The 23997-nt window shown below is 44.8% G+C and overlaps 1 protein-coding gene across 1 annotated transcript in view; it reads right to left on the reverse strand.

Annotated features, from left to right (window-relative positions):
* MERTK (MER proto-oncogene, tyrosine kinase) overlaps positions 1-23668 on the reverse strand; it is a 113554-nt gene extending 89886 nt beyond the window's left edge. The window contains exon 1 of the mRNA XM_032352766.1: positions 23372-23668. Coding sequence (XP_032208657.1) covers positions 23372-23432 — 61 coding nt within the window. The 5' untranslated portion in view covers positions 23433-23668. The remainder of the gene's footprint in view (positions 1-23371) is intronic.
* Positions 23669-23997: the final 329 nt, after the last annotated feature.

Consider the following 23997-nt stretch of genomic DNA (forward strand, 5'->3'; position numbering starts at 1 on the left):
CACTGCCAGCTGTAGGGGGCCACGCCCATCCAGCCCTGCAGCTGCTGATGGAGCATCCCTGCTGGTTCCTTATCATCACTCAGTCCTTGACCAGATTCTGACATCAGCTTCGTACAGACAGGGATCCTGTCACCATCATGGACGTCCAGTGCTGAGTGCAGGGACAGGCTTACGGGACATGATTAGCAAATATTTATTCATGCAACAAATAAACTGTATAGATACAATGTCCATTGTTTCATGTGGATTCGCCTTGTTTTTCTGAACAAATTTACAGCTTCCTCAGAAGCTGGAGGTGACATGGCCTGAACCCAGCAGGATGTATGACACGGACCCAATGCGCAGTGAACCTCCACGGACTAAATGGGTGTGATGTGGGCAGAGTTCTGAAGGCTGAGCAGGGAAGAGAGTTGGTCCAGGTAGGGACACTCCTGTGGCTGGGAGTGACGGAGATGGGATGCTGGCATGCCTCTGAAGCAACACCTTTCCACCAACCACACGTAACCACAGTGAGCCAGACATTTAGGGACCTTAGTTCGGTAGACTCACAACTGGTCAGCCAGGGAATGCTAGCGAGCAGCCTACTTTCTGTGTCATCAACTAACACATCCCACCTTTAAGTCCACAAATATTGGCTGCATGCTTGCTGAGTGTGCATGATGGCAAGTGGGCTGGTTGGTGATTAGTACTGTTCAATGGTTGCCTAGGAAAGTCCCCTGCTACCTGAGATGACCTCAGAAGAGCTCTTTAGCCTCTCTAATCCCCTGCAATGAGTGCCTAGGTGGTAGGACATGACCAGATGTCCAGGGTCTGCTAGAACTTTCTACAGGTTTTGGCTGATGTTGTTGTCATTGGCTAGCATCTGCACCTGCGGCCTGCTGGTCACCTGAAGTAGGATGTCTGAGGCCAGGCCTGGGCCTTGTAGGACTGAGTGGTGGGACTAATCAGAGAGGTCAGTGCATAGGGAACAGCAACACTGGAAGGACAAAATTGGCACCTGCAAATAAGAGGAGAAAAGAAACTTTTGGCTTGTGATGGCCAGAAGCCTCTGGGCTCAAAGGTATTTTTGTAGGGCCGGCTGGTCTCCATAATGCTTTCATAACATGAGCTCCTTTCCTCCTCTCCAAGCCTTGGGACTACAGCCCCAGGTGGATATGGGAAGCGGAAGCCACTAAAATTGCAGGTCTGGGGTAGTGGGTGGAATGGGTGCACTGGGCAGCACCTGGGCCTTGGAGGCCCTCTAAACCATGGGAGGATGACTGGGCGGGGCTGGGTGGCAGGGAGGCCTGCGGGAGGAAGAGTGCAGGTTGGTCAGCCCTATTTAATTCAACCCCGCCTTGGGTGCCGGTGCCATCAATCTGCTTTACAATCCTGGGTGCCCGGACAGGGAGAGCGGTAGCACCTTAGCCTGAGTGTTGAAATAAGCCCAGGACTCAAGTGCCAGCCTGTGGGACCCACTGCCTGGCTCTTTCTACACTTCTTCAAACAACAAAACAGAGGTTTTGTGAGCTCCCTGAAGCTCAGCCTCAGAATCAGGAGGCCCAGAGGAGGAGGCAAGAGTGAGGGCTTAGCCTGGAACGCCTGTGGGTTCTTTGCTTCCCACCTGCAAAGCATACGTGGTCAAGGAGAGCAGCGATAGACCGAGGGAGGGATGCCCTCTGCCCAGGAACTAAGGCCGCATATCTGACCTGGCTGGCTGTTGTAGCTTTGCTATCAAGTGGCCCCCCGACAGCTGGAAGAAAGGCCTCCTTCAGCGGTGAGTTTGCAGTTTACAAAAGGCTCCCTTTTGTAGCAGCAGTGTCCTGTGTCCCCCTCCAAGAGAAAGGGCCATACCTGGACTGTCTCCCTTCCCCCACCCCCATCCTTCTGGCCGATATCTGAACCATGACCCTGGGCAGCTTGCCTGTCATCTAGTTTAAAAACTCTTTCCCCATCCCTGCGACTGGCTGAGGCCAAACACAGAACAAACAGAAACTTTCTACTTTGTTTTGTTTCACTTTATGTCAACGTGAAGGTTTCTCAATTGATAAAGAGCAGCAGCAGCAATACTTAATGAGGGAAAAATTTAAAAAACCTTTACCCTGAAATCACTTGACTCGATTGTTCCCAAACTATAAATGGCAAACGTTAGCTTTGCTGAGGTGAATGCACTCCACCATCTGGGAAATGCACTCCACCACTTGGGAAAAGTGACACACACACAAAAAGACCATTCTTGGGATGACACTGACTCCTGAACAGTCCCTTTTGTACCAAGTGCAGCAAAACCCGGCTAGCAGATACTGGGTAGCTGACCGGGGCAGAACAGCCTCTAGCAGGGGAGCAGGGGCTTCACTGGAAAGCAAGGGGAGTACATGGTGTGGCTGCTTGTGCAGAGGGGTCACAGCTATGGTGTGACAGCAGAAAAGATGGAATGCCAGCAAAAACCCGCTGGCATGCCTGTCCAGAGGGAAGAAAGCAAAGTCGGGTATAAAACATGGTGTGGGCAGATCAGATTTTCCACATGCCCCCCAACGGGCATAGTGTTGCCAGATAAAAAACAAGACGTTCCAGTTACACTTGAATTTCAGATAAGCAATGGATATGCCAGTACACAGAGATCTAGTCAGTCAAATATATGTAACTTAGTATCCTTTAGCTCAAACCAGCTGGAGCCAGAGTGCCAGGGAGTGAGTTCCTGGTTGCCCTCCCATAGGCTGGTCTGCTGGGATGCACAGCAGGGTTAAGAGTGGGTCTGGAGGGGGCAAACAGGGACCGCAGCACATCAAGCAAACTATTCAACCTCTCAGCCCCAGCTTGGATGGTGTAGAGGAGCTCAGACCTCTGGGCAACAATGTTGATACCCAGGATACCCAGGATCCCTTCCCCCACTCTCCCTGGTATTCCTTCTGGCTTAAGAAAAAAAGCAGAGCCCTGTCTGCACCCTTCCTTCTCGTGCACGCACTTCTGCAATGAAGTTCCAAGGGCCTCAAAGGCCTTTAAGTAGCTCCTCGTGATCTCCTTTAGCCTGTACCCCACTTCCTGACTTGGGCGTTTAACTTTTTCTTGGTAGAAGTGCTTTGTAAATGAAGCTTCCCAAGCGGACGGCACCCCTCAAATCCTTTCTGTAGAGGAACACCAGTTCAACCAGAAAAGAGTTCCAGAATCTGACTGTGACTCCTTATCATTGCCTTCTAACTCTCCAGCATGCCTTCCAAACTAGCAGAACATCGGAATCTCCATAGCAGGTTTTAAAGTTCTGCTGCCTGCTTTTCTTCCAAAGCTTGAGTTTAATGGTCAGGGGTACAGTTTGGGTATCCGGACTTAAAAAAAAAAAATACATATCTTGTAGTGATTTTTATGTGTAGCCCCGGTCAGACCCCCCTGCTCTAAGGGAATGGATCCAGTAGCCCAAATCACCTTGGGGAAACGGGCTCTTAAGGGTTCCACCTGAGAACCCTACCCAGAAGGCTCAGATTTTAATGCCTGTGGTTGGGGAGCATGCTACCTAGAACTCTGGAGTCAAAGAAGCAATGTTTAGCCCCACCCAGCTCAGCCATTCAGAGACCAGATGACCTTGTGCAAGTCACTTGTTTAAGTGAGATTCAGTCCCCTCATCTGTAACACGTCCTTCTTTCAGAATAGCAGAATACTGCACATAAAATTCCATGTGGTGTCTGGCACGCACAGACATGCAATAAATGGCAGTTAAGATTTTCTTTTTTTAAAGATTTTATTTATTAATCTGAGAGAGAGAGAGTACCAGCAGGGAGAAGAACACAGGGAGAGAGCAGAAGGAGAAGCAGACTCCCTGTTGGGCAGGAAGCCCGACACGGGGCTCAATCCCAGGACCCTGAGATCACGACCTGAGTTGAAGGCAGATGCTTAACCGACTGAGCCACCAGCTCACCCCCAGTTAAGACTTTCATAACAAGAAACAAATTATCTGTCATTTCGAAGGTGCAACTAGTCATGTCTGAACCATCAATGCTGAACATATGGGACCAGTTATGCTGACTTGGACCATTCAACCTCTCGCAGGGAAATATGAACATATGTTTACTTAACTGAGGTTTTTCCTTCTCCTTCCCCTTGGGCAGCACACCAAGTGTCATGGAAGACTGAAGGAACACTTTCTGGCCAAAGTGGTGAAGCACTTTGTCCCCCGGGTATCTGAGGTTGGTTCTCCCCAAGGGCCAGATGTGGTGGCTTTCAGGAGATCTGGCAGAGACTCTCAGGCTCCTAAATTCCTCCATCACGCCACTCCCAACATACACTCTCCAGCCCACCAATACCTTAATGCCTAGTAATAAAAAGCCATTTTCAGGGCGCCTGGGTGGCTCAGTCAGTTGAGTGTCAGACTCTTGATTTTGGCTAGAGTCATGATCTTGGGGCCATGGGTGTTGGACTCTGCAGAAGCATGGGAGTCTCCTTGGGATTCTCTCTCTCCGTCTGTCCCTCCTGCTCACAGGCACGTACACACACACTCTCTCTCAAATAAATAAAATCTTTAAAAGAAAATAAAAAGCCATTCTTTAAAAAAAAATTATTTCCTTTTAAAATGTGACTTTCTGGGCGCCTGGGTGGCTCAGTGGGTTAAAGCCTCTGCCTTTGGCTCGGATCATGATCCCAGAGTTCTGGGATCAAGCCCCGCATGGCCTCTCTGCTCAGTGGGGAGCCTGCTTCCCCCTCTCTCTCTGCCTGCCTCTCTGCCTACTTGTGATATTTCTCTCTGTCAAATTAAAAAAAAAAAAAATTCTTTAAAATGTGACTTTCTGGAACACCAAACAAGTTTGTCAAAGAGAATTCTATAAAAACAGATATACTTTTCCTTACTTGTCCAACTAAGTACACATAAAACAGCAGAAACAAACATTAAACAAACAAACAACAGCAACAACAACAACAACTACTCTAAAAAGTGGAGAGAAGGTAGATGAACCCAGCCAGGACTTCAGGATGCTAGCCCACCATGAAGATAAATTCTCTGGGTTTCCCTCTGGCTCCATATGTCTCAATTTGGAAATGTTATCAGGCAAAGAACATCACCACCAACCAAACAAACAAACAAAAGCAAAACCCTCAAAAAGCCTTTTTTCCTGAGTCAAAAGACCAGGAAAGGGAGAGCCCATCCATACAGAAAATTTTTTAGAAAATAAACTGTTCTCCTGGGCGCCTCAATCGGTTAAGTGTCTGCCTTCAGCTCAGGTCATGACCCCAGGGTCCTGGGATTAAGTCCCACATTAGGTTCCACATTCAGCAAAGTGCCTGCTTCTCTCTGTGCCCCTCCCCCAGCTCATGTGCACTCTCTCACTCTCAAATAAATAAATAAAATATTTTTAAAAAAATTATTCTCGGGACGCCTGGGTGGCTCAGTTGATTGAGCAGCTGTCTTCGGCTCAGGTCATGATCCCAACGTCCTGGGATCGAGTCCCACATCAGGTTCCTTGCTCAGCGGGGAGCCTGCTTCTCCCTCTGCCTCTGCCTGCCATTCTGTCTGCCTGTGCTTGCTCTCTCCCTCTCTCTCCCTCTGAAAAATAAATAAAATCTTTAAAAAAAAAAAAAATTGTTCTCCTCCGGGTAAACCACCCAGAAAAACCTATGGTCCCACCCCCACCCATGCTATCAAAGGTTAGGTGGAGAGCCTAGACTTCCACTCCCACCTGGCATTAATGAGGCATCCCTCCTCATCCCCATTAGGGTGGCAGCAGAGAAGGCCTAGTAGATAATCAGGGCTTTCACTGCTGCCAGTGAGGCCATCCCTCTTCTTCCCCTAGTGTCAGTGGAGGTAAGGTGGGGCACAGTCAGGAAGTACTAAGGCACCACATCTCTTCCCAGACAGGAGGTGTCAGTGGAAACCTAATGGGCAGCCAGAACTCCCACCCGACCTCTAACCAGCAGTAACTTACACTCAGATGCCAATGCAGGCTGAAGAGAAAACCTAGAATTCTACCTCCGGCAGGTAGTGAAGAGGCAGCATACCTCTTCGCTAGCCAGAGCAGCTGAGAGGAAACCCAGTGTAACAAAAGATAAAAGTAAGAGCCAGAGTCTCATAATATAATACCCCTAAATGTCTAGGTTTCAATAAAACATTCAATCTCAAACGGAAATACCAACGGCAAGGTGACAGAGAATTATCTGAAAAAGGTTTTATTATTTTTTTAGATTTTATTTATTTATTTGACAGAGAAAGACACAGGAGAGAGGGAACACAAGGAGGGGAAGCGGGAATGGGAGGACTTCTACTGGATCCCAGCTCGATCCTAATCGGTGGATCCTAATGACCTGACGGGACGGCAAACACTTAACCACTGAGCCACCCAGGCACCCTAAAAAAGGTTTTAAAAAAGGAATCATGAAAATACTTCAGTGAGCAAGTATGAACAAGAAACTTACGAAAATAGAAGCCTTGACAAGAAAATAAAGTCACAATAAAGAAATAAAAGATATATGTTTTTTAAATTCAACTTTTTGAACTAAAAAATACAATAACCAAAATTAGAAACTCAATGAGTGGTCTCAATAATGGAAGGGAGGGGCAGATGAAAGAATCCGTGAACTGGGGCACCGGGGTGGCTCAGTGGGTTACACCTTAGCCTTGGCTCAGGTCATGATCTTGGGGATCCTGGGATGGAGCCCCGCATCAGGCTCTCTGCTCAGGGGGGAGCCTGCTTCCCCTTCCCTCTCTGCCTGCTTCTCTGCCTGCTTTTGATCTCTCTCAGTCAAATAAATAAGTAAAATCTTAAAAAAAAAAAAAAAAGAATCAGTGAACTGGAAGACAGAACCATAGAAAATTATCTAATCTGAACAACAGAAAGAAAAGAGACTGGGAAAAAAAAAATGAACAGAGACTCTGGAACCTACAGGACTATTACAAAAGATCTAACATTTGTATTATCAGAGTCCTGGAAGGAGTGGAGAAAGAAGAGAGCAAGAATGAAAAAGAACTTGAAGAAATAATGCTGAAAGCTTCCTAAACCTTACAAAAAATATAAACCTACAAAATCAAACATCTGAGTTTAAACATCTGAAAATAAACCCCAAAAATATCCACACTAAGATACATCATAGTCAAACTTCTGAACAGTAAAGACAAAGAGAACTTTTTCAAAGCACTGAGATAGAGAGATGGTGTCTCCCCTATAGGGGAAACACAATTCAACTGGCAGTATAATTCATATAAGGAACCACTGAGGACAAAAGGAAGTGGCAAGTTTCATAAGTGCTGAAAGGAAAGAACTGTCAACTCAGAATTTTTCAGAAGTGAAGGGGAAACCAAAATATTCCAGATGAAGGAAAACTAAGAATTTGTCATCAGCAGACCTACTCTTAAAAAATAGCTAGAGGAAATTCTCTAAACAGAAAGAAAACAATAAAAGAAGGAAACCTGAATCACAGGAAGCAAGGAAAAAACAGAAAGCAAAAATATTGGTCAATACAATAGACTTTCCTCTTCTTGAGTTTTCTAAATTATGCCTGATGGTTGAAGAATAATTGTAACACCATCTGATATAGTTCTATATATGAGGAAGAAATATAGTTAAGATAATTATGTTTTAAATGGGGAAATAAAGGAACTTAAAAGGAAGTAGGGATTTTATAATTACCTTGAACTGACGAAAGAGCAATGCCTAATATATAATTACATTAAATGTAAATGATCTAAGTATATTAAAATACCAAGATTGGCACAGCAGATTAAAAAAACCTTATCCAGCTATCTGTTGTTTATAAGAAATTCACAGCAAATATAATGATACTGGCAAGTTGAACACAAAGATAGAAAAAAATGTACCATGTAACTATTAATCAAAAGAAAGAAGGATAGCTACATTGATATCAGATAAAGTAGATTTCAAAGCAGAGAAAATTACCAGAGACAGAAAGGCAAATTATATAATGATAAAGACTCAATCTACCAAGAAGATATAGAAGTCATAAAGGAGTGTGTACCAAACAAACCAAAATAAGTGAAACAAAAACTGATATAACTGAAAGGAGAAAAAGCAAATTAACAATTATAGGTGGAGACTTCACCATCTCTCTCTCTCAAGAACTGATCAAAGAGGGGCACCTTGGTGGCTCAGTTGTTAAGCAACTGCCTTTGCTCAGTCATGATCCCAGGTCCTGGGATGGAGCCCTGCGTTGGGCTCCCTGCTCAGTGGGGAGTCTGCTTCTCCCTCTCCCATTTCTGCATATGTTCCCTCTCTTGCTGTCTCTCTCTGTCAAATAAATAAATAAAATCTTAAAAAATAAAAGATCAAAAAACTGAACAAAGAACAAGGCAGAAAATAAGCAAGACTATAGAAGAACTGGATGGCATTGCCAATGGAAAGAATCTAGTCTCTACATTTATAGAACATTCCATCCAACAACAGCAGAATCCACATTCTTTCCAAATGACGATGGGACATAAACCAAGATAAACCATATCCTGTGCCATAAAGCAAATCAAGAAATGTAAAAGAATTAAAATCATACAGTTTGTGTCTCTGACCACAGTGGAAATAATTAGAAATAACAGAAAGGTAATAGGAAATTTTTCAAATACTTGCAAACTAAACTTCCATATAATCTATGGATCAAAGAAGATATCTCAAGGGAAATATGAAAATATACTGAACTGAATAAAAATAAAGATAAAACATACCAAAATTTGTGGGATACAACATAGTGCCGAGGGAGAATTTATTCAGTAATCTAACCTCAGAACACAGAAAAAGAAGAGCAAAACAAAAAATAATGTACTTATAGGAAATGGAATTGAAAAAAGAAAAGTATTAGAGAAAATCAATGAAATGAAGAACTGGTTGTTTGAAAATAACCACTGAAACTGACAAGTCTCTAGCAAGACTACAAAGAAAAAGAGAGGACACAAATTACTACTATCAGGAATGAAACAAGGAAAATTACTATTCATTGTACAGACATCAAAAGATTAATAATTAAATACTACGAAGAACTCTCACACAAATCTGACAACATAGAGGAAATGGACTAATTCCACAAAAGACACAAACTTCTATAACTCACCCAATATGAAACAGATAATTTGAATATCCCTGTAACTGCAAAGGACATTAAATTCATCATCTAGAAAACTCGCCAAAAAATAAATTTCCAGGCCAAAATGGTTTCACTGGATAATTATACCAAATGCTTAAAGGAGAATTAGCACACAGTCTATATAATATTTTCCAGAAAATATGAGAGGACAAAAGCCAATATATTTTATGAAGCTGAAGCTGGTATCTTGATACCAAAACTAGACACAGTACAGAAAAAAAGTACAGATCAACATCCTTCTTGAATATAGATGCAAAAACTTCTTAATAAAATATCAGCAAATAGAATTCAACAACATATAAAGAGACTTATATACCAAGATCAAGTGGAATTTATTCCATGGATAGAAAGTTGGTTCAGTATATGAAATCAATGAAAATCAATCAATATCATCCACCACATTAACAGGTTAAAGAAGAAAATCACATAGGGGCGCCTGGGTGGCTCAGTGGGTTAAGCCGCTGCCTTCGGCTCAGGTCATGATCTCAGGGTCCTGGGATCGAGTCCCACATCGGGCTCTCTGCTCAGCAGGGAGACTGCTTCCCTTCCTCTCTCTCTGCCTGCCTCTCTGCCTACTTGTGATCTATCTCTGTGTGTGTGTGTGTCAAATAAATAAATAAATAAATCTTTAAAAAAAAAAAAAAAGAAGAAAATCACATAATCATACCAATCATTTAACAAAGTCCCACAACCATTCAATACCCATTCACAGTTTTTAAAAAAATAGAGACAGAAAACTTACTGAACTTGATAAAGAGCATCAACAAAAACCCAATGGCTGTCATTTTACTTTATGTGAAAAACTTCATTCTTTTCCTCTTAGATTAGAAACAAAGCAAAACTTCTGCTTACTCCATTTTTTGTTTGTTTGTTTTCAAGTAGACTCCATGCCCAGCATGGAGCGCAACAAAGGGTTTGAACTCATGACCCTGAGATCGAGTCAGATGCTTAACTGACTGAGCCACCCAGGAGCCCCTGCATTCCCCATTCTTAGTCAACATAGTGCTGAAAGTTCTAGTCAAGGCAGTAACGCAAGAAAAAATAAAAAGCATCAGAATGAAAAGATCAGAAAGGAAGAAATAAAATAGTCACTATTTTGCAGATATGACTGTCCACATAGCAAATTTCACAGAATCACAAAAAAAATGTCCTTAGGTCAAATAACTGATTTCATCAAGGTCATAGGATACAAGATAAATATACAAGTTATTTTACTTCTATATACTAAGTAATGAACACATAGACCTCAAAATTAAATATATAGTACCATTTACAATTACTCCCAAATGATGAAATACTTAGGTATAAATCTAACAAAGCACATTGAGAACTCACATCCTGAAAACTACAAAGCACTGATAGGAGAAATGAAAAAAAGTTCTAAATAAATGGAGAGACATACTGGGCTCATAAATTGGAAGTCTTAACGAAGTAAAGATATTAATTCTCCTCAAGGTAATGCACAGATTGTGGTATAATAAAAATACATTTATCTGGTCCTTGTCCCCAGAGCTCCTAAAATCCCTAGAATTTACTGAGTGATAGAAATATCTTTTGTTATTCATAAAGAACACATCGGAGTTCATGCTAATGAGGTGACTTAGGGTGGGGCCCCTAGATTGCTTCTGGATAGGAGCTGGTCATCAGAAAAACACGGGATTAGAGGATTAGAATATTCTGCCCCACACCCAACCTTCTGGTAGGAAAAAAGGGCTGGAAATTGAGTTTAGTCACTAATGGCTGATGATTTAAACAATCACGCTCATGTAATGGAACCCCATGTAAAACTCCTGAAACAACAAGGCTTGGGGAACTTCTGAGTTAGTGAACACATCAACATGTTGGAGGGAGGTACACCCAGAGAAGACAAGGAAGCTCTGAACCTCTTCTCCTACAGGTTGCCCAATATATCTCTTCCATTTGGCTATTCCTGAATTGTATCATTTCTAATAAAGCTGTCATTATAAGAACAATGCTTTTCTGAGTTCTGTAGTTCTGTCTAGTGTATTACCAAATGTGAAAGGGAAAGAATTTGTATCAGCTGGGCAGAAGGTAGGTAGCCTAGAGAGTTCCTTTGGGCTGGTGTCTTAAGTGGAGGGCAGTCCTATGAGATTGAGCCTCTAACCTGTGAGGTCTAGGCTAACTCTAGGTAGGTAGTATCAGAACTGAACTGAACTGTAGGACGCCCAGTTGAGGTCAGAGAACTGGAGAATTTGTTGTTGAATCTACATATTTGATGTCAGAAAAAAAAGCACATAAAGATTTAACACAACTCTTAAGGTACCAGGAAGATTTTTTTTTTTGTAGATAAAAACAATGTACTTCTAAAATTTGTGTGGAAAAGTAAAGGATCTAGAATAGCTAAAACAGTTTTGAAAAAGAAGAATAAAATGAGAAGAATCAGTCTCCCCAATTTCAAAACTTATTACATAGCTTGTAATAATCAAACTGGATAGTAATGGCAGAGGTACAGACACATGGATCAATGGAACACAAGAAAACCAGAAACAGACCCACATAAATTCATCCAACTGCTTTTTTTAAATCTTTTTTTTTTTTTTAAGATTTTATTTATTTATTTGACAGAGGATCACAAGTAGGCAGGCAAGCAGAGAGGGCAGGTTGCCCTGCTGAGCAGAGAGCCCAATACGGGGCTTGATCCCAGGATCCTGAGATCATGACCGGAGTGGAAAGCAGAGGCTTTAACCCACTGAGCCACCCAGGTGCCCCTATCCAACTGCTTTTTGGCAAAGGTCGGAAGCAATTCAATGGAGGAAAGATAGTTTTTTAAACAAATGATGCTGGAGCAGGCAGATATCCATAGGCAAAAAAAAATCAAACTTGACCTAAGTCTTACAGTTTATTCAAAATGAACTAATATCTAATACATGAGATAGAAATGTAAAACGTAAAACTTTTAGAAAAAAAATAGAGGAGAATATCTTCAGGATCTAGAGCTAGGCAAAGAGTCTTATACTTGCCACCAAAGTATGATACATAAGAAAATGTAGGGGCGCCTGGGTGGCTCCCTGGGTTAAAGCCTCTGCCTTTGGCTCACGTCATGATCCCAGGGTCCTGGGATAGAGGCCCACATGGGGGGGGGGGTCCTCTGCTCAGTGGGGAGCCTGCTCCCCCCCCCCCCCGCCTGCCTCTCTGCCTACTTGTGATCTCTGTCAAATAAATAATTTTTTTAAAAAACCTTTTAAAAAAAAAGTAATAGACTGAATTTCATCAAAACTAAAAATGTCTGCTCTGCAAAAGACCCCATTAAGAAAAACCAAAACCAAAAACAAAAACCAACAACTACAGACCTGGAGAAATTATTTGCAAACCACCTAATCTGACAAAGCACTAGTATCTAGATTACTAAAGAACCCTCCAAACTCAATAAGAAACAGACAAATCCAATTAGAAAAGGGCAAAGACATGAAGAAGGCTTTGGTCAAAGAGTATATATGGATGACAAATATGCTCATGAGAATGGGTTCAGCATCGTAAACCATTAGGGAAATTCAAATTAAGACCACAGTGTGGTATTACTTCATACCTCTCGGGATGACTAAAATTAAAAATGGTGACATCACCAAATGCTGTCAAGAATGTGTAATTTCAAGGGTCTATAAAAGCAGAAAGGGAGGCAGAAGACTTGGGGTCAGTGTTGCAATGCCAGAAGGGCACAACCCATGCTTGCTGGCTTTGAAGATGGAGGAAGGCGCCAGGAGCAACGGACTATGGGTGGGCCCTAGAAGTTAGAAAAGGCAAGGACACAGCCTCTCCCTACAGACTCCAGAAAGGAAGGACGTCCTGCTGTCCCCCTGATGTTAGCGCCAGTGAGACCCATGTCAGACTTCTGACTTACTGAACTGTAAGATATGATATTTTGTTGTTTCAAGCAGCTAAGTTTGTGGTAATTTGTCATGGCAGCAAAATAAAGCTAATACAGTCTGATTCCATTTTTGTGGCATTTCTGAAATGACAAAGTTACAGAAATGGAAAACCGATCATTGACTGCCAGGGGTTAAGGAGGTGAGAGGGCAGAGGGCTATGGGTAGGCTCTAAGAGGGCACTACGGGGGTTCCTGCGCTAGTGGAGTGAATCCATGACAGTTTCCGGCCTGTGATATTGTACTAGTTTCCTAAGATGCTACCCTTTGGCAGAAACTAGGTAAAGGGTACGTGGGAGCTTCTCCATATTATTTCTTATTAGAAACAGCATAAGAATCTAAAGTTATCCCAAAAATTTAATTTTAAAAATCCAACAATGATTAGTATCTTCTATTGGGGAAGAGGGAAAAGCTGTAGCACCTGTTTTATCTCCGGTCACTCACATTCTGCCAATCTTTCCACCTACACGATCCTCTCTGATCCCCGGCAGGGACTACCACTGCCCCCAGTTTATAGCGAGTAGCCTGAAGTTCACAGGTGCTAAGCAGCTTGTGCAGATCATCACCGGTGGGAAGGAGTAAAGGGACTTCTCCCGGTCCCACCAGCCCTCGCTTCACCAGCCACATTCAGGCTCCAGCTCCCAAGCCCCTGCTTGTGGTTGCTTCTGAGGGCTGGACAGAACGGGCCTCCGGTGTGCCTGGTGCCAGGCAAGGGCGGGGAAGGGGTGATGGGTGGTGAGCCTGGAAGGTTAGTGGGTGCTGCTAAGATGGTCTCAGCCTGCTTTGCAACCGGCTACAACCAGCCCTGAGCAGCATTACCAGACCTATCTAGAGTTATTCTTTCGGTATTGAAGAAATGCCTCAGTTGAGATCTTACACAGCAATCACCTACCTATAAGATGTGCAGAAGAAAGGTTTTTCTCTACTCTAATAACAATTTGGCAATATATGATGAGAATATGTATTCCTCTTACCTACAGCCTACAACCCACACTCAGCATTTCCACCGCTAAGGACTCACACTTGTTCATGGTGAGACACACACACACAAGGTTACGGCTATCTTAACTTGGGTAGTGGTTTTGACACGTATTTGTCAGAACTCATCAAACTCAACAATTACAATCTGTGCGTTTTATTATAGCAAATTAAACCTCCCTAAGGAAGATATTAAAAACAAGAATGCTCATGGCACTGATGTTGGGAACAAAGGCCAAAGAAAAAATTAAATGTCCTTACTACTTACAGACCATTGACAAGTCCTTAAAACAGGCAGAGTGACTTTCCTCCAGGAGCTCAGCCTTGACGTTGACACTTGGCTAAGAGCAAAAGGCAATCTCAGCCTGACCCCCCCCCACCCCAGGGTCCTGTGAATCTACTTTAAACAAATGGAAATTCCTTTGGAAACTTCCTTCTTCTCTACCCCAAGATATATGTTGGCAGTCATCCCACAAGCCTACAACCCACTGATACACATCTGAAGGGTCTCATGACTGAGGTTTTTACTAAACAGCAATAAAAGACCTTTTCCTAACAATAGCGAGCCCTCTCAGGGTCCTGGAAACCTTGTTCCCAAAATACCTGGGAAGCTTGTACTGTCCCTAACCCCCTCCCAATTTGAAAGTATAGAATGGACCACTCCTCAGGACCTCAGTGCAACTCTTCTTGCCCAGGGACCCTGTCCCTGTGCTTTACACTAAGACCAGTTTTGCTTCAAAGACATCTCAAGAATGCTTTCTCTACTGTCTGCTCTGAACCCCATTTCCACACCAGCAACATTGCTTGTAACAGAAAAATGCAGAAAAGTCTAAATGCCCAATAGAAGGAGCCCGGATAAATAAACTACGGTGTATCCACATAGTTGCCTTATGAAGGTAAGTACACCAGGGCACTGTTCAACCCAGATGAGTCTAGGAAACTTAACACAGAATGAGAAAGCATGCTGCAAGAAAGCACACTATTCATATAAAATTTTATCCCAAGTGCATAGCAACAGCTGCTGATGTCCTATTCAATGCTCAGTCTTCCTCTTCCTACAAATGGGACCTGATCTCATTCAGGGAGCCACTTGCTAACACACTTGATTTGTCACTCTTCCTTGCAGCTTGGTACAGCCAAGGAAACTCAAGCAGAAGTCAACAGCTTGGGGCTTTGCATAAAGCTATAACCTTCTTATGGCCTAAAAAGGGCAGACTCAGCTGGTATGAAACTGGCTGTATATTGTCCCTCCCAATTCCTTCTTCTTGGAATGCAAATGAAATGCCCAGAGATGCAGCATCCATTTGGAGGCGATAAGCTCTAAAACTAAAAACATGCAGTATGCCATCATATTTCAGATGACAGACTGAAGAGCCAGGAAGAGCCAGGCCCCTGACCACATCATGGGGTCTCTGTCCCAACCCCAGCCTACCTACCCTCAGACTGCCTGTTGGAGGAGAGAAATACCTTCCTTTTGGCTGAGCCACTGAAGTGAGGTTTTCTGTTACATGCAACCAAAAGTAGGCCCTACCTGCCATGGTGTCAAACAACACTGCGAAGTGTCACCAATACAATTATGTGTTGTCAAAGGGTAAAGAGATGCGTGAGAATTAAAACACCTAGCGTTGGAGGAGTGATTTTCTCTGGAGGAGGTGAGACAAGGTGAGCAGACTGGAGTGGGGAGCAATGGGGGGGCCTCAATGGGAGAAGGTGTGAGGCATCCCAGTCTTCCTCAAGAGTCAGACGCACTGCATTGGTGGGGTGTCACCAGAAGTGAGCTCAGAATGGCTTGGACTCCTGGTGGTTAGGGCTGTATCCTAAAGACTGAGTCCATATGACCTGAGTGGGGCTTCGGTTTCTGTATTTTGAAACAGCTTCCTAGGGGTTTGTCCTTGTCGTCCTAGCCAATATGCTTATGAGCTTTACATCCTACAATTCACATTATAAAATACTTATTTAATTTCCAAATATAAAATTATATCGTGATACTAAATGAACAGACTTTTAAAAAAATTTTTTTATTGACATATAATGTATTATTAGCCCCAGGGGTATAGGTCTGTGAGTCGTCAGGCTTACACACTTCACAGCACTCACCATAGCACATACCTTCCCCAATGTCCATAATCCAACCACCCTCTCTCTACCTTCCTCCCCCCCAGCAACCCTCAGTTTGTTTTGTGAGATTAAGAGTCTCTTAGGCTTTGTCATGAACAGACTTTTTAAAAATGATGTAATTCCCCCCCTGGACCCTGGGGATTCTGCTGTGCACCCTGTGGAGACATGCTTTACTCTGACCAGTCCTTCTAGAAAGACTGTATAACCATCCCCATGTCTTCCAGAACCCAAGAGTCCATAATCCCTATAGATTTGATCATAAGAAGCCATAATTTGTTTGGGCAGGTCCAGTATTCTCAGAAATATACATCTGCATAGCTGGAGGGGCTACATGACGGGGGCACAGACAGCTCAGGCGTCAGGGAATGGCAGCCGCCCATAGGACAGAACCCACTGGTATGAGTCATTTTTAAGAAAGACTCTTGTGTTGCCTCTGGCGCCATTTCTAGGCTGATGCCTGAGGACACTCACAACCAGAGTCAGACACCGGGCTGGGAGGTTCATTCACCCTCCTGCTAAGGCACTGTGTCTGGAACCACACAGAGACCGTGTCCCCACCCCACCTCTCCTCTTCAGACAGAATCTGTTTTCTGCCCAGAAGGGGAGCCCAGAATCACCCATCTGCCCTTCCATTTGAAAGGTGGGGATGTGGAGTTTCCAAAAGGAGGTGCACCATACCCCAGGTGTCCCTGCAAGTTAGTATCAAAACTGGGATGAGAACATCTCTCTCTAGATTCCCAGACGTTATATTTTTCAATGAATGTTTTAGACGGAATACTAAATCTAATGAGCTTCCTTTTTTCTTTGCCCCCAAACTTTCAAAGAGCATTGTTTTCAACAACAAATCTTCAGATCATGAGGCAGAATTGTAGAAAGGCTCAAGGGCGGGTTTCACTTCCTGTGTGGAGGCAGCCTGCCCTGTACTAGAGCCAGTGGAAAACCAACCCCCCAAAGAGGCAGCACTTGGGAGCCCATGAATATTCATGACTTCACTGTGCATTCACTAAGTAGTGCGGAGACAGAAAACAACTTCCAGCAACTTGGAGTCCATGTTCTAATATTCTCCATTAAGACAGCTTGTTCTGACTTGTTAAAGAAAAAAAAAAAAGAGATACCATTTTCAAAAACCATAATGAGGCCAGTCTACTCAGGAGCTAGAACAAGCTCTAAAGCTTAAAATAGCAAAACAATCGCTTCTCCAAGATAAACAAGGCTTTCCTTTGTGTGTCTAATGAGAGGCAAGACCACAGAGAAGGCAGATTCTAAGACGTTTACTGTCCCCGAATGTTGAGGTAAATGGAGCTCTGCCACCCCTCCAAAAAAGCAGATTATACAAAAAGAGATCTGTCTGAGAGCATCTGCCTGATTGTCAAATGCCAACCTGAGACCTATGTCCTGAGGGCGAGCCCCCTTACCGAGTGAGCTAGGGGCGGACACCAACAGTGTGAAGATCAGATCTAGCTGGGGCCTTGGCTCACTCTACAGGCGCCAGACAGCACCTTTGAAGGAACCGACTGAGAAATACCCAGAAGACACAGTAATGACTAGGTACAAGGAGACACAGGTGCATAGAATTTGCTGTCATCAAAGTCTATAAATTGAGATAAAATGAAATGGGTTTTCCCCAAGTGTAAGTTTCTCCAACATTGTTAGTTTTTGGTGTAAAACTTCTGTAAGATTTTGGTCCAAACATAACATCAACATCTGTCTCCTCTCTCTCTTTCTCTCTCCTCAGCTGGTCCTCCCCAACCACCCCCAAGACGCATGGAAAATCCATTTTACCATTAAGTGAAAGAACTCTGTAGGTTTTTCTATGACATGTATAAGACATAATCACTCTTTCTCCATTTATCAAATTTTTTAAAAAAGATTTTATTAATTTATTTGACAGAGAGAGAGAAACAGCATGTGCTTGGGAGCACACAAGTAGGGGGCAGCAGAGGGAGAGGGAGAAGCGGGTTCCTCGTTGAGCAGAGAGCCCATGAGGGGCTCATCCCATAACCCTGGGATCTTGACCTGAGCTGAAGGCAGCCGCTTAACAAAAGGAGCTACCCAGCTGCCCCATTTATCACTCCGAAACACCAGAAACTTGGGGAGCCTGGGTGGCTCAGTCAGTTAAGCATCTGCCTTAGACTCAGGTGATCCCAGGGTCCTGGGATCGTGTTCTCCAGCCCCCGCCCCCCCCACCCCCGCATGGGGCTCTTTGCTCTGCAGGGAGTCTGCTTCTCCCATATTCTCTCTCTCTCTTTCTCCTCTCTTAAGAGCTCTATCACTCAAGTAAATAAATAAAACACCAGAAATAGGGCTTCCCCAGCAGGTCACAGCCACAGATCCTAATGGAATTCTCAACCCCGGCCAGGAGGCATTTTCAGCCCTCAGCTGGAGGCAGAAGGTCTAAAACACGGGTGAAGAGACAGAGTAAGTGACAGAGTAAGTTACTTCCCAGTTGGGGGTCAGCACAGGCCCGGAGTAGATGATGTGGAGAAGTCAGGGCTTCCCTCAGGGTACCTGGGTGCTGGCTCACACCAGCCACCAAACAGGAAGTATCTGGGAGGCGGGAGTGCCTCGGGAGCTCCCGGCGGGTTCCCGGTGTTCACGGGGCCACCCGCAGGCACACACACTCAGACCGTCCACAGTTAATCCAAGAGACAAAGCCTCATTGTGTATCGGCTGCAGCCAGAGGGCTTCACTGGGGAAACCTAGTTTCAGCTGATAAAAGGGAAAGGGATTATCTGGAGGCTTTACATTCAAAATCAAGAAAACCAAAACAAATACCACAACAACAACAAACCACACCCACTCTGGAGTAGGGTTCTGTGGGAAAAGTTGAGCAGGAATTGGACTGCATTTTTATACCTTCCTGAGAGGCACATGACAGGAAGCTATTCCCGTAGTATGTTAAGTCTGAAGTCAACAAGCGAAGGTAATGGGGCGAAGGGGGGGTGGGGGGAGAGGTGGCAAGGCAGGCCCTGCCTCACCGGACAAGCCACAAGTGATAGGCATTAGGTTCCGCAAGCAAGGACGAGGAACAAAGCCCTAAAACGCAGCGACGAGGGGGTGGCCCACAGCTCTGTTCTCGTATTTCAGGCTGCAGCTTAGGATACATTTCAGCGAGAAAAGAACCTTTCCCCCCAACACTTTTTGTCTGGGAGAAACATTACCCCAAAGTTTGAGTTCAGAAGAATGGAGAACCAAAAGCAATGATGGCTAATATTTTGGGAGCATTTACCGCGTGCCCTTAGCTCATTTCATCCTCCTGCCAAGTTCTGTGACTAGTGAAGAGACCCACGGTACCAGAGAGGAAACTGAGGTCCCGAGTTACCCATGGCCCTCAGAGCTCCCCAAAGATCAGCCAGCAGGGCGGGACAAGGAGCCGGGCTTGCTGCCTACCCAGCCCCCACACCGCCTTAACATTTCCATCCAAGTCCCAAGAAACTCCTGTGGTGAACCTGCTTTTTTCTAATTTTCATAATCATTAACCTCCTGCAGAGATGCATACCAACCCAAAGCCATGCAGTTTGGGTAATATCAAACCAGTGACAATGGGCCAAAGGCAAGGCACTCAGGGTCACAACTAACAGGATATCGGGCAACCCACCTCTGGCAGGGAGCTTCTATCCCTGTTAACATGCTATTCATGTTAACATGAAAAATCAACTTTTGACCTGTTTTTTTCCCCTCTACCTGGAACAGTTAAGAAAATATAAAATGTCAATATTGTTTTATTGGGTTAATACAGTCCAAAAATTGATCTTCTATCAATGCCCTAAGTTTCCTAGTGACAAAATCACTTTGGCATCACAGCAAAATATAGACTGTTTTCTATCAACCAAGCCCCAAACACAAGGGCATGGGAGGTGCAGCAATTCTGTGTTGGGGTGAGCCAGCCGGAGCAGAGAAGGGGGAGGGGCACATGGTGAGACCCATAGGGGCCTGGCCCTCTGACACCAGCCAGATACTCACTGAGCATTGACGTGGGTGAAAGCACCGTTGCCATCTCACCATCGGGTAGTGAAAAGTGTTCTTGGGAAAATAAATTCAATGGAGAGAGTGAGTAGGTGTGTATTGTGTAACTCTGGTTGGGGTGGGAGTGAGGTAAGGCCTCTTCTAAGACATCTGAGCTGAAACCCAAGAAGAAGCCAGCATGCAGAGATCTTGGGGGAAAAGATTCCATTTGGAGGGAACATCCACTGCAAACGTGCTAGACAGATGCTTGTGGCTGGAGCAGTGTGAACATTAGAAAAGGCAGAAATGGGGCAAAGGGAGTGGGAAGGCTCTTCATATCCCTGCAAACCCTGGGAGGAGTGGGAAGCTGCTGGAGAATTTTAAAGAAAGGGACACAACACAAACACAATCCAATTCATCTCTCTAATTTCATTCTGGGTATTATGTAGGAAGCCGCGGTTATACATGTGTTCATTTATAGGTAAGGGGAATCAATATCCTGGCTCAGCTTTTCTACCTGGTAACATGTTCCCAATTCAAGGGGAACTAAAGATTCAACCTGTTCATAACTTACTGGTCCTGCTGGTAACTTACTGGCCCTGCTCCTTTGATTATCTGGAAATTATTTCTAAAAATAAAACTGAGAAGTTATTATTAATTTTAAACATATCTGTGTTCCAGTCATCACTTCCAAAAAGAGGATCCAAATGACTTCTTTAAAACTATTTATTTTTAAAATGTGTCCTGCTTACTTCTAAAAAGCATTTGAGCCCATTGTCATAAAGCTTGTAAACAGCGGGAAGACTTAAAGTTCTCTAGGGGGAAAATACTTACAATATGTTGTAATATGGGTTCCTGCATCCTATAAGCTTGGGAAGGAAATGCTAATGTTAAAGGGTTTTAACCTTTAACTTTTAAACAATTTGTTCTAAGGACTGAGTTCAGCTGTAGGTACTGCTTCATGATGGGCTGAGTCCTTCACTTTTTCCACTTTTATATTTTTCCTCTATCCTCTCCCTGGCCCTCTAGACAGCCAACCTTTGCTTGGTTTCCCTGCTCACTGGCTCCCCCATCCAGAGACTGAGCAGAAAGGACATACTGGGAAGTCTGATGACCATGGTTCAGCAGTTTCAGTTCTCTGTGTATGTGTGTTTCTTCATGGGATAGTGTTTGTGTGTATGCATCTGTGTGTGTATTGGGGAGGGGGAAGTCCGGGGTTAAAGTGATACGTAAATTTTAATTATTTATCCATTCCCCTCCATTGCATATACACACATCCTTCACCTTGTCCCTCTTTCTCCCACTTCCGCTAAAATCTTAATTAAAACTGGACAAAGGTTCTAATTTCGATGTTTAGTCTCTACCCATAGCATTCTTACTTCTGTTCTAATTCTGCCACTGAGAACCCCAACCTTTGAGCTTTCACAAGGTAAGATACAACACTGTCAGACATCTCACTGATTAATTCAAGATAAAACCAGAAGGTAGGGTGCCTGGGTGGCTTATTTGATTAAGGGGTGGACTCTATTTTGGCTTAGGTCGTGATCTGATATGGACCCCTGCATCAGGGTGGACATGGAGTCTGCTTAAGATTCTCTCTCTTGGGCACTTGGGTGACCCAGTCAATTAAGCATCTCCCTTCAGCTCTGGTCAGAATCCCAAAGTCATAGGATTGAGCCCTGCATCAGGCTCCTTGCTCAGTGAGGAGTCTGCTTTTCCCTCTGCCTCTCTCCTTGCTCATGCTCTCTCACTCTTTCTCTCTCAAATAAACTTAAAAAAAAAAAAAAAACTCTCCTCCCTCTGCCCCACCCCCCAGCTCGCTCTCTTTCTCTTATTTAAAAAAAAAAAAAAGGTTAAAGGTAGAAGAAGAACTGGAGAAAATTTTCATTTTTCCTGCTTGGTGGGTTTAGCAGACCTTTTAGGATTATCTGACTAAAGCTAAAGTCTGCTACAAAAGGTTTTTGATAATTGGTTTTTAAAAATTTGGAGAAACACCATTTTAAAATATCTTTTAAGCACCAAAACCGTCGCTTTTGTTGCTTTTCCCATAATTTTCACATTCACAATACCTCCAAGACTATTTATGGTCAGTCCTGAGTAGTAACAAAATTGAACAGATTTGCAGCAGATTATGAAAAATGGGATCTGGCAGAAATGCTGAAGAATTTTTTAGGGTTTGGTGGGGGTGGAGAATGGTTCTTTGATTGGTTTGGCTTTTGATGTTTGCTTCAAATTGCTCTGTGGCCCCAAATTATAAATTGCATATGTAATTTAATGTGTAACAAGAGGGTTCACTGCTTAAGAATTTTTTATTTGAGCACCTGAGTTTTCAAACGAAAATCTCAAAGGAAAACATTTAAGTAAATTGCTTAACTATAAACCGAACTTTCCAAGTATTCTTTAAAAATATCTTGGACTGTTATTAGGTAAAAGCTATTCATCCATGTTCATGGTCAAAAGAGACAAAAACCACATGCTGAATGGAAATAGAAAACTTTTAACTAAGAATGTATTTATTCAAAATACCCCCCCACACACACACACCATTTCTTTTTCTTTTTGGCAAAACCTGGTTAGGTTTCTCCCAGCTTCCTCAAGAAATGCATCAGCGATCAAACTTTTAACTTGTTACTTAGCCTCCAAACAGGTTGTTGATGCAGAACGTAACCCTCCTTACCTGGCCTCCACTTACCAATCTAGAACCTTATATTGGAATGTGACCGTATCAGGACAAACCTAGACGCTGTCCAAGCACATTAGATTCTGTTCAGCAATAACAGGGGTTAAAAGAATGCTTCCCCTAAGTCCAGGGTCCCCACACTCACAGGGTGTCCTTGCAAAGAGGTATTAACATTACCTATAAGGACCCAGTGGGAGCAGACTGGACCGCTGTTCCTCCCTGTTGGTCTCCCGTCCTTGGTCGATCGCAGCACCAGGAATGTGATCCCAACTTCCCAAGGCTGCTAGTCTCCCTCGGGAGATGGGGCCCGCGGCTCCCAGAACTACTGCCAGAGCCGGGATCCAACCACGCAACGGTGTCTAGGGGAAAGTTTCCAGCGCATTCCCGACCAGATCTGCGACCAACATTCCTCTGGAGCAAAAAGTTCGGGACCAGCAGCGCGTCGGGCCGAGCTCGATTTCCTCCACTGCGGTAAAGGGGAACCCTCGGTGCCCACCCCTACCTGACTCCACCGGGACGTGCACCCACGACCCATACTGAGTGCCCCGTTAGTGGGTTGCTGGGGTCCCTGCGCTCCACTCTCTGGCTCTCCTGGGGCGTGCGGAGGTGTCTGCAAACTTGCCCAGCAGCCCGGCGCGCCCCCGTTGGCGCGCACCCTTCCCCGAGCTCCGAGGCGCCAGCCCCCGGCCCTCAGCGCTTGGCCCTGGGCCCCGCGCACTCACCTCCGTTCCAGAACGCCGGGAGGAAGAACCACAGCAGTAGCGGCAGCAGGGCCCGCCCCATCCCGGGGCTGCGCGTATGGGAATTCTCTCCCGATCGAGGGACAGACAGACGTCCTAAACCTGGCCCGTCCCGGATCCAGCGCGCCACCAAAAAAGCCCAACGCTGCCGCCAGGACAGCTAACCCCGAAGTGCCCGGCCGAGCCGCGGGCAGGAGGTGCCTAGGGCCGAAAGGGGCGGGCCGGGGGCCGAGTCCGAGCGGACCCGAGCCAGTTGGGGTGGGGAGGGGGCGGGAAGGAGGGCGGGCGGAGAAGCGGGCAGCCAAGGGGAAGGAAGGGGACCGGGCCGGACAGTAGGGGCGGGCAGGGGCGGGCCATGGGCTGAGCCTGGGCGGCCCGGGATGGGGGGCGGGAGTGGAGAGAAAGGGAGGGGACTGAAAAAGAGGGGAGGGGCGGCTGGAGGTGAGGAGGAGAAAGAGCCCGGCCGGAGTCCAACACTTGTGGATGGGAGAGAGGGAGCAAGAGGGGAAAATGTTGGAGGGGAGTGGAAGGCTCCCGAGGCCTTAGCCAGACCCAAGAGGAGGGTGTAGCACCTTGGGGCCGCGGCGATCCCACAGTCCAGACGTGCA

This window comes from Mustela erminea, chromosome 7 (genome assembly GCF_009829155.1).
Source record: "Mustela erminea isolate mMusErm1 chromosome 7, mMusErm1.Pri, whole genome shotgun sequence".
NCBI classification, from domain to species: domain Eukaryota; kingdom Metazoa; phylum Chordata; class Mammalia; order Carnivora; family Mustelidae; genus Mustela; species Mustela erminea.